The following is a 10,639-nucleotide window of genomic DNA, read 5'->3' as shown; positions in this document are numbered from 1 at the left end:
AAAATTTTTTTAAAAAGAAAAAAAAAGAGCTACTCGCCTGGTACTCAACAACAAAAAGTTATTCTAATAACATGTATCTTCTGAATTATTCAGTAGTTAACTTCCTATTTTTTCCTACTAAGAACAAAATGTTGATTTAACCTTCAAAATCTCATTTTAGTTGGCTACTCTTCCCTAAAAAGTCTTAATAGCTAACATGTAATAAATTTTTCAGTCTAGCTAAATAATCACCTTTATATATAAAAGTTGACTGTGAGTTTGGCCTAATTTCCCTTGTGCATAGAAAGTGCAACTTCTTGAGACTCAAATTTTAAAGGTAAATTTCCAACATCTTTGTCACATATAAAAAAGAAATGTTTTTCCAGTAAGACTCCAGACACTAAACTGTGGTAAGCAACAAAAATTTTTATTCAACTGGTTCAAAAAATTTTTTTAGAATGAATGCATTTAGATGACCAAATAGACTTTTAAAAACAAATCTTTGCCAAATAGTTTAAGTACTTCTAAACTTCAATTTTTTTTTAGGGTAGAAATAAATACCCATAGCTATGTAATACCATAAACATGTTAATAAAAGGCTACTCGACATTGAAAGCCTTCTACGGCCAATAACTAGATTTACACAAGTGTAAATAAGGGATTAAAACCATGCCATTGACAAGTTAACTTACCCCTGGGCTCCTTGAAGGCTTGTCAGTTTAGTCTTTGGAGGTCCCCGAATACCATTTTAAGTGTTACCATGTTACTGCTGCTGAGTAATAGTGCAAGTGCTAAAATGCAAAATTCAGATGGTACAGGGTTTGGAAATCATGCAGATTTAGATGCAGAAAAAAAAAATTTTTAGAACAACTCAAGATCCTTTTACAGAGGAAACTCATTAACGAAACAATGTGGCGATCACAAGTCTAAAGGATGACTTCATTTATAAATGTTTATAACACATAATTTGCAAAATGACAAACCTATTTATCATAATCTAATTAGGTAAGGGCATTAGGTAAACTACCGACACAAAAACTCACATTCTTCCAATTAGAAAATAAGTTCAACTCTCACAGAATTAGTAGTTACATAAAAAGTACAATAAAGAATATATTATTGCTTTCACATACTTAACAATGCATGGTGAGAGTCTGAGTGTCATAAGTGATTTTATTCAATATTACATTCCTCTCTGTTTGGAGGACAAAGCCCATTTTACTAAACACTTCCACAGACAGACAACCCACCCTACTAATTCTTAAAGCTATCAGGCTTCTTAATGGATTTTAGGCACAAGATTATCTGTGGTTTCTTCTACTTTATCCCTATTGCAATTAATTCCACTTTTCAAATCCCAAACTAGAAAGGTGCTGACATTCTCTTCTTTTTAATTGATATGCTTTGTTACAAAGCATTTGAAAATAATCAATATTGTTTTGCCCACTCCCCCAAATAAGAATATTTTTAGAAGGCATGATTTCCCAATGGAGATTTATACAGGCCATGTAAATAGAACATCACCCAAATGCACAGAGGCACTAAGAAAAAGCTGGAGGGTACTGCTTACCATTTTAGGTGCGGTCACCCAGACTTATTAAAAACTAGATTTAAAAAGAAAAAAAAAAACTTTTCACTTTGGACAATGCAAGAACAAATAGCAATTAAGTCTGGGTATCAGGTGTCAATGCATGACAGGTGATGAATCCATTTGACTTGAGACAACTTTTCAAATAAGTTTATTTGAAGCAAAATAAACTACTGCCAAGAAACTTTATGAAAGTTCCATCTCAAAAGGGTCAAAAAAGGGGAATTAACTGCTATGAATTCTTTGCATTCAGGGCTGCAAAACAAAGACACATATTATTTAAATCAGTTTTATTTAAGAATTTCCAACATTGACAACTCTTATAAAAAGCATCCAAGCACAGGACACAGAACTGCAGCAAACAGCATTCTTATGGGTAGCTAACAGACATTAGAACTTCCACCCTTTGAGACACCTGAGCTCACTGGTGAACTCTGCTTCCAAGTACTCCTGCAAAGCACACCACAAGCTCAGTCCATGTTCTCAACCCACCAGCTTCAGTTCGCATTACCACACTTACATATCAGTAACAGAAGAGAACACACACCATACAGCATTCACAGCAGTTGACAAAGGGGCAGGGGAAATACAAGTGTCGTTTCACTTAACACATTCAGCTAATATGGGTTATCTAAGAACAAAACTCACTTAAAGTCTTCCAACAGATGTGGATGTCCTTTGAATGCAAAAAACATTCGTACATTATTTGCTATCATTGCTCTCTGCACACGCTCTCACCAAAGCCACGGGATCGAGAGACACATCTCGCCAAGTTAAAAAAAAATATCCCTTATGCACCACCAAGTCTCTGCACGCGCTCTCTCCTTTTCTCGCTCATACTAGCCTTTCATGCCTCGGCACCACCATCAATCCCACACAAGGTTTCAAAAGTTCAAACAGCCTTCTGGTTCCATATCACAGCCTTGCGTTCATAGCGTTGATACGACTCCATGAAATAAAGAGTAGCGGATAAAAATGGGACACCCACCGTCAAAGACGCAGCCTGTGATGCGTGATGACGAGTTCTTGAATGAGAAAGCATGTAGACAGAAGTATTCCTATGGCAGAATATTTACAGCACTACTTTCAATGAAGTGCTTCTTCCATAAACATTTGAAATGAGATGAACTGCAGAGATTAAATGAAGGCTTCATATTGTACTTTTGTATATGAGGGGAGACAAGTGTTAAAAAAACAAAAACAAAAGAACCAAACACTGTGACACCATGATCTCCCAAAAGGAGATTTTCTTAAGGAAAAAATCCATATGGTGGGGTTCAAATTAAAACAAGGAGAAAATAATGTAGTTCTAATCAATGGTTTCCATTTTGAACATGCAAAGAATTCACTTGACAAGTCCAGGGATAAATTATTACAGGAGAAACCGTTTGATATCAATTGTAGTGTTGGTTTACCAATCAGGCAAACAGCAGTTCACTTTCAACCACTCAATATTTCAACCCTTCATATAACAAAACTTATAAAATTCCTTTAGCTCTTCCTCTTTTTCTAAAGAAAAATGTCAAAAATACTGCTGAATATACTCCACACTGAACAAACCAATTCTGAAAATTCTTAGTACATATGTATTTTACAATATACTTACCATGAGTTTAGAAAAATTTGAATTCCCACCATTCTGTACCAACCAGCCACAACCCAGTCTACATTCCCCAGCCCGAAGATTTGGAATCCATGCTTGAGCCAAAGCCTCCGTTAAAACCACTGCCTGACCCTGCATTTGATGCTGATCCCCAACCAATTGCTGCACCAGAATTAGAACCACTATAAGAGTTATTTCCAGAGCCAAAGGCCTGATTTGGCTCTCTCTGCATGTTGCCTTGGCTTTGGTTATTACCTGATGGGCCCGACTGGTTCTGCTGACTGGCTAACATGCCCATCATACCCCAACTGCTCTGCAGCGCTGCCTGGGCTGCAGCCATCATTGCTGGATTAATGCTGAAAGCACCAAAGTTCATCCCACCACCCATATTACTGCCTTGATTGTTTCCCAAGCCAGCTCCACCCCCCCTACTATTACCAAATCCACCCTGATTCCCAAAGCCACCTGGATTACCACCAAATCTTCCACTTCTTTCTAACTGTCTATTGCTATTGTGCTTAGGTTCGGCATTGGATATATGGACGCTGATTCCTTTAATGATCAAGTCCTCTCCACAAAGAGATTGGGCAACCTGTAAAAAATAACCGATGTAAACAAAGGAGGTTAAAGCATTGACTCATACATAAAAGTAACAATAAAACCTAGATTTCAAGCATGATTTATCTAAGATGCAGAAAAAATAAGCCTGAACACTCTCATTTCATTTAAACCTCCAATAAAGCCTTTTAGCTTTAGTAATGGCAACAGTGATATCTCAGCTTATTTTCAAAAGATATGTAACATTCCCAGACACCACATACTGAAAAATACCTAAAAGTAAATATGCTTTTAGACATTTCAGATACATCACAAATATCTAGGCCCACATGCTGCAAACCTTACAAGGTCAGAAAGCTTAGCTAAGATGACAATCAGGTGTTTAAAAGAAATTACCTAATTAGCTAGGACAAAGTATTAAGGAGAAAAATACCTGATCATCAGCAAATGTAACAAAGGCAAAAGCCCTGAATGGTTTGGGAATGAAGACATCTACCACTTCTCCATACTGACAAAAGAACTGCCGCAGCTCATCAGCAGTCATGTCCTCTGTACAACGCCCAACAAACACTTTTCTGCTTCTCAAAGGCTCATCTGGGCTTTGCTGGTAAAATGAAATGTAAGAAAAAACATCAGAAATATTTTATGAGCAATGAAAAGAGCATTATGGTAGGAAACAAAACCTATCTGCCTTGTATAGCAGGTGAATCATTAAAAGTAGGCATATCCTCGGCCGGGCGCAGTGGCTCACGCCTGTAATCCTAGCTCTCTGGGAGGCCGAGGCGGGCGGATTGCTCGAGGTCAGGAGTTCGAAACCAGCCTGAGCAAGAGCGAGACCCCGTCTCTACTATAAATAGAAAGAAATTAATTGGCCAACTAATATATATACAAAAAATTAGCCAGGCATGGTGGCAAATGCCCGTAGTCCCAGCTACTTGGGAGGCTGAGGCAGGAGGATTGCTTGAGCCAGGAATTTGAGGTTGCTGTGAGCTAGGCTGACGCCACGGCACTCACTCTAGCCTGGGCAACAAAGCGAGACTCTGTCTCAAAAAAAAAAAAAAAAAAAAAAAAAAAAGTAGGCATATCCTTAGTTTTTGCATCAGTACTTCTTTCATGCCTTCTGTACCACAGTTTTAAAAAAAGCAACAAAAAGCTCTATGGTATAGCCTATTGCTACTAGGCTATAAACCTGCACAGCATGTTCCCATACTGAATACCGCAGGCAACTGCAACACGATGGTAAGTATTTATGCACCAAAACAAATCTAAACATAGAAAAGGCATGGTAGAAATATGGTATCACAATCTTATTAATCCTATGGGACTACTGTGGTATATGTAGCTCATTTGTGACTCCAGTGTCACTATGTATTGCATGAATATATTTGGATTTTAAAAAGTCAATGACTAAGTAATGTCCTGGCAAAGATAATGATGTTCTAAATAAGCAAGTCTTAGTTGCTTGCTTGGAACAAGTTAGGTCTTTATAACAAGATTCATGTATTCTGATCATATTTTATGGTTTCACATATAACTATGTAAGAAACTGTTAACAGAAAAAACAAGAGAAAAGGAAGAGTAAAAGGAACAAGGATTTCGTTTGAGGGCTAATAAGCTAAATATTTCAAACAAACGTAAGGTATTAAAGTACTAAGGCTTGAACAAGGCAAAAAGATTTCAAGAACACAGCCTGCCACCACTACCTTTTCCAAGTGTATTTAACATTATTTTACAGTTTTATTTATTAATTATAACCATTATGTAGCTAAATTTACAGTGTTTTTATAGGAAGTTTGTAGGAAAAATTTCCAAAGCACAGAGGAACAAAGTACCTTAGAATTAGGAAGTTTACAGTCACACCATCGTCCATCTATCATATGTCGCTGTGACATTACTTTCACCTGGGTTTCATATTCCGTAAAACGAACAAAGCCAAATCCTTTTGAATGACCAGTCTTAATATCTTTCTTGACCTAGAAAAGATGATAAATTTATTCTAAAACTATACATATACCCCCAAATCTGAGTTTCTTTTTCCTCCTTTTGAGACAGAGTCTCACTTTTGTTGCCCCAGCTAGAGTGCCATGGCGTCAGCCTAGCTCACAGCAACCTCAAACTCCTGGGCTCAAGCGATCCTCCTGCCTCAGCCTCCTGAGTAGCTGGGACTACAGGCATGTGCCACCATGCCCGGCTAATTTTTTCCATATACATATATAAAATTTTTTTTTAATTGTCCAGCTAATTTGTATAGTAGAGATGCGGTCTCACTCTTGCTCAGGCTGGTCTTGAACTCCTGAGCTCAAATGATCCACCAGCCTCGGCCTTCCAGAGTGCTAGGATTACAGGCGTGAGCCTGGCCTCCTCTTCTTTTTTTGGAGACAGGGTTTCACTCTGTCACTCAGGCTGGAGTGCACTAGCATGATACAGCTCACTACAGCCTCAAACTCCTGAGCTTCGAATAAGTAGCTGGGACTATAAGCAAACTCCATGAAGCCTGGCTAGAGACCGGGTATCACTCTGTTGCCCACGTTGGAGTGCAGTGGCATCATTATAGCTCACTGCAACCTTAAACTGCTGGGCTCAAGCGATCCTCCTGCCTCAGCCTGTTGAGCAGCTGGGACTATAGGTGTGCATCATTGTGCCCAGTTAATTTTTTGAAATTTTTTTGTGGAGACAGGGTCTCACCGTGTTGAACAGGCTTACAGGTCCTGGCTCAGAGCTTTTTTTGACATGCAATTTGAATGGCTTCAATTGGATACAATAGCTTAATTAAAACTTAAACCAAGTCAAGTTAGTCTTGGAGTAAAAGCAACAAGAGAGTTAATACTAAATCCACATTGTGTTAACAGTAGAGTAAAACCCATTTATATGATAAAATTGTAACAAAACATTTTAAGACAAGTACAAAGATAAACTAGATTTAATGTTTCCCAATCCTAACTCATTAAATGAGAAGAGCAGAAGATCTCCTATCGATATAATATAGAAAGAAAAAAATCGAGGCCGGGCGAGGTGGCTCACACCTGTAATCCTAGCACTCTGGGATGCCCAGACAGGCAGATTGCTCGAGGTCAGGAGTTCGAAACCAGCCTGAGCAAGAGCGAGACCCCGTCTCTACTATAAATAAAAAGAAATTAATTGGCCAAGTAACATATATAGAAAAAATTAGCGGGCATGGTGGTGCATGCCTGTCGACCCAGCTACTCGGGAGGCTGAGGCAGGAGGATCGCTTGAGACCAGAAGTTTGAGGTTGCTGTGAGCTAAGCTGACGCACGGCACTCACTCTAGCCTGGGCAACAAAGTGACTCTGTCTCAAAAAAAAAAAAAAGAAAAAAGAAAAAAATCGAGCTGGGCACGCACGGGGGCTCATGCCTGTAGTCTCAGCTGTTTGAGAGGCTGAGGCAGGAGGATCACTTGAGCACCTAGAGTTTGAGTTTGCAGTGAGCTATGATAACTCCACTGTACTAGCACCCCGTAGACCAGGCAACAGAGATCCTGTCTCCAAAACAAAACCAAACAAAAACAGAAATGTTACCTAACAAAAACAGCTAATGTTACTTAAGCCTTCATGCAATAGGATTTTACGATATCAAAGGCAAAAAAAATATATAGCACATGCGTAAAGAAAGAAAAACCGTCTAAGCTAAATTTATTTTTAAACATCCCCTATATATAAATATAACAAATATTAAGAGTATCATCTGTGGAACATGAAGAATAGTGCCACTAAAGTAACAGGAATGCTCATTCACTAGTAAAGAAAAACCATTCAATGCAATCAAAGTTTACCTGCACCATAAGAACTTCACCAAAGGTACTAAAATATTCCTTTAGATCCTGTTCAGTTGTTTTCCACGGGAGACCCAACACGATTAAATCAGATGTTTTCTGGACTGCTCTTTTCACCTTCACTGCCGATGAAGCATCTGTCTCATCCATTTTTCTTTTGTTATCTAAACAAAATGAGCAGAAACCTTTTAGAAATCTTCATTTAGCAGTTCTTTAAGAAAACACCTCCTACATCTAGAAATGAGAAGCAAAAAGGAGATTCTAACAAAAACTGAAAAATTTTGGCAAGGAATGATGGTAGCTCTCAAGGACAGAATAAAGGCTTGGGTAAGTACTTTTCTGGTATAAATTAAGGGATTCCCAACTCTGCTTTTCTAATATCTCAAGATTCCATTTGTATGTTCTCCATGTCAAAAGGGTTATCACAACAAAGATAACTATTTCACTTTGACTTTAAAATACAATAGGGAAAAAACATTTTTAAAATACTGTGACATTGTCTTAGTAGCTATTAAAACATATTGCTTAATTATTTAAATGCCTGTTTTATAATATAAAGGCTATATACCAAAAAATTAGCGACTTTTATCTTCAGATATAGATTTAAGAGTGCTTTTAGTTTTTCTACCTTTTTGAAACTTTCGACAACCAATAAACATTCATTTTGTAATAACACAAAAATATTTTTGGGTTGTTTTAAAAAGCCTAACTTAATCTTAGGTTATTTAGAAAGGGAGAGGAATTAAACGACATTTTAAATTTGGGCAAATCTACAGCCAATGACTCAAGAAACAGCACGCTACAAAAACCTAAGTTTACACTATTAAAATTTTACTAGACTTCTAAGTTAATGTTTTACATACTAACCAAATGTGACGGACTGATCTTGTTGCAGTATCAAGTTATAACAAAAGTAACAGATATATCAATTAGCACATATTCATACTGCTATGTACCTACTGCTGTGGCATACTTCTGAATCTTCATACTTCCTTTTCTTACATTTAGAACATCAGTGACAAGAGGCATCACAAGAAGAATAAGACCAGAACCCCAAAATTGTAATTGGGACTGCACTAATTCAAGATTTCAGCTACTGCAATTGATGTTCATTTAAGGGAAAAAAGAAGTCAGATTAGCTAAAAGAATGTTAGACTGCAAGAACAATGAATAAACCAAAATGCTGGGGCACTTTAGAAGAATCTAATTATAACACTGATATAATTACAAAAGATTCTTAGTAATTCCATTTTTGCAACTTATTTGTTATTTCAATATATAGTTTTCTCTTTAAAAGTGTTCTATAATTTCTAATTTCCACAAATTAGTCATTAATAGGAAAGTTTAAAGAAATACTTGAATTAGATATTTCTATGAAAAAAGCCCACCATCTATGGATGAGACACAAACCCAACCTGACAATTCTTCAGCATTATTAGAAAACCAAATGGTAACAAACCTTTAGGATAGTTCACAACATACACCAGATTCCCCCAACCAGCATCCGGGGCATGCAGAATTCCTTCTACCAGCCGAACACCTCTCATACATTGAGACACTGGATTCCTGTAGCGCAACCCACATGCCCCTGGAAACTGGGCTGTAACTGTGGATAGCAGCACCGTCCCATCGTCTTCTGATGGTATTTCAATGGGTTCGTCGTTCTCATCTTCGGTTACCCGAATATATTCAGACATCTTTTCTTATTTTTTTCTTAAAGGGGAAAAAGAGACACAAATGATCAACGTTCATGTCAAACAAATTGTTTTCTTACATTTAGCTGGTAATATCGTTACCGTTCTGACTTCGGGGAAAGTTGTTTGGATTATTCTACATGCTGGTTACCACTGAAAAATGAGGAAGTGAAGGCAAGGATGGTTCACTGGTTCAGTAAGTATTTAGCGAGCGGTTACTGAGCCATCAAGTGCTGAAACTGTAACTCTTAAGTCCCACGTGACACGCTTGTTACAACGGGGGTAAGCTAAGACAGTAAGAGAAAGACAGTAAATAAGTAACTACTTTATTACAACCGTGAAAGAAGTAAATAACCCTAAAAGCTGGGGAGAACCTAAGTTGGTTGAGGCACGTGTGTACGGATCAAAGCAGATTTTCCCAAGCAAGCGATGCATAAACTGAATCTTCAAAACTGAACAGAAGCAGTGACCCACACGTAAAGAACAAGGGAAAAGTTTCTCTCTGTTCCTCATATTGGGACTTCCGGGGGCTCTCCAAACTTGAGCCACAAAGACTGTGGCGACAGGTCCTTCAAGAGGTGGCCGCCACCTCCCAGAAGCCAGCGCGTGACGGCCCAGGGAGGAGTTTTTCAGCGCGGCCCGGGGTGGGGCCGCAGGGGCACAAGGCCTGCGCTGGCAGTGTCCCCCAGAGTGCAAAGTCCCGAAGACACGAGCACTGCCCGGGCCCGGAGGCCAGCCCAAACCTCCGCCTCGGCCTGCACTGCGCCGCGGGCCCAGCGTCCCTGCCTCGGCTCCGGCTGCCGCCCGCGCGAAGCCCTAACGACGCTCCCGCGCGAGCCCGCTCGGGCAGGACCAGGCAGGCCCGGCCTCCCGGCTCCCTGCCCGGGGCCGAAGCCGCTACGTCCGCCTCGGGCCGCCCCGACGCTGGAGCCGAGCCACCCGGGGCGTCCCCAGTGAGAAGCGCCCGCGACTCACCCGCTAGGCCGCTGCTAGGAAGCCCGACAGGCAAACCGAAGCAGCGAGGGATCCAAAAGCAGCCCAGCCAGCGCTTCGTCCCCACAAAATGGCGCTAGGGCCGCCTCCTCCCCCCGCCGGCCGTCGCGCCCGCCCACCGGGTCCCCGTCCAGAGGGGGAGTGCGCTGCACGGAGACACAGGAACCTTCTCCTCAGGGAGTGGGCCTCTCTCCTGGGAACTGGAGCTGCAGAGAGCATCGGAAGGCTGAAAGAAGACCAGAATCTGGGCCCTAAACGCTATAGATTGAAAAAAATGTGGCTGCACAGGCTCTGAACTCCCCCCCACGTAACGTGGCAGATGGTTTCGCCTGCCCAACCGCCGGTCCCGGGTCGCAGTCCGAGCTCGCGTACTCTGAAAGTGCGCGAGAGTAGCGGCCAGAAGGGGTGGCGCGGGGCGGGGCCATGGGGGCGGGG

The 10,639-nt window shown here is 40.4% G+C and overlaps 1 protein-coding gene across 4 annotated transcripts; it reads right to left on the bottom strand.

Moving 5' to 3' along the window:
* Window positions 1-385: 385 nt before the first annotated feature.
* On the bottom strand, window positions 386-10,316 carry TARDBP (TAR DNA binding protein). Of its 4 annotated transcripts, XR_012912967.1 has the most exons (8): window positions 10,187-10,316; window positions 8,977-9,230; window positions 7,518-7,681; window positions 5,561-5,701; window positions 4,162-4,332; window positions 3,636-3,762; window positions 2,556-2,695; window positions 1,703-1,822 (listed from the first exon to the last, which is right to left on the bottom strand). XR_012912967.1 is itself a non-coding variant. In XM_075993935.1 (7 exons), exons 2-7 carry the CDS (start codon window positions 9,212-9,214, stop codon window positions 2,640-2,642), a joined length of 897 nt encoding a protein of 298 aa, XP_075850050.1. In that variant the 5' UTR covers window positions 9,215-9,230; window positions 10,187-10,316; the 3' UTR covers window positions 1,843-2,639. The 4 variants fall into 4 exon arrangements, 2 of the variants coding, with proteins under 2 accessions (XP_075850050.1, XP_075850046.1); XR_012912965.1 differs by lacking the exon at window positions 1,703-1,822 and adding an exon at window positions 386-770 and having other exon boundaries at window positions 2,556-3,762; XM_075993935.1 differs by lacking the exon at window positions 1,703-1,822 and having other exon boundaries at window positions 1,843-2,695.
* Window positions 10,317-10,639: the final 323 nt, after the last annotated feature.

This window comes from Microcebus murinus, chromosome 2, assembly GCF_040939455.1.
Source record: "Microcebus murinus isolate Inina chromosome 2, M.murinus_Inina_mat1.0, whole genome shotgun sequence".
NCBI classification, from domain to species: domain Eukaryota; kingdom Metazoa; phylum Chordata; class Mammalia; order Primates; family Cheirogaleidae; genus Microcebus; species Microcebus murinus.
The sequence above is the reverse complement of the archived record's forward strand: the minus strand, read 5'-3'. Positions and strand labels throughout refer to the sequence as shown.

What these genes read in the sequence shown, in the direction of transcription:
- TARDBP (XM_075993931.1), bottom strand. Translation starts at nt 9,214, where the DNA reads ATGTCTGAATATATTCGGGTAACCGAAGATGAGAACGACGAACCCATT. An exon ending in GTGAAGTTCTTATGGTGCAG is followed by an intron (nt 5,702 to 7,517) that starts GTAAACTTTGAT and finishes CATCTTTTCTAG; the next exon opens with GTCAAGAAAGATATTAAGAC. An exon ending in TTACATTTGCTGATGATCAG is followed by an intron (nt 3,763 to 4,161) that starts GTATTTTTCTCC and finishes TATTTTTTACAG; the next exon opens with GTTGCCCAATCTCTTTGTGG.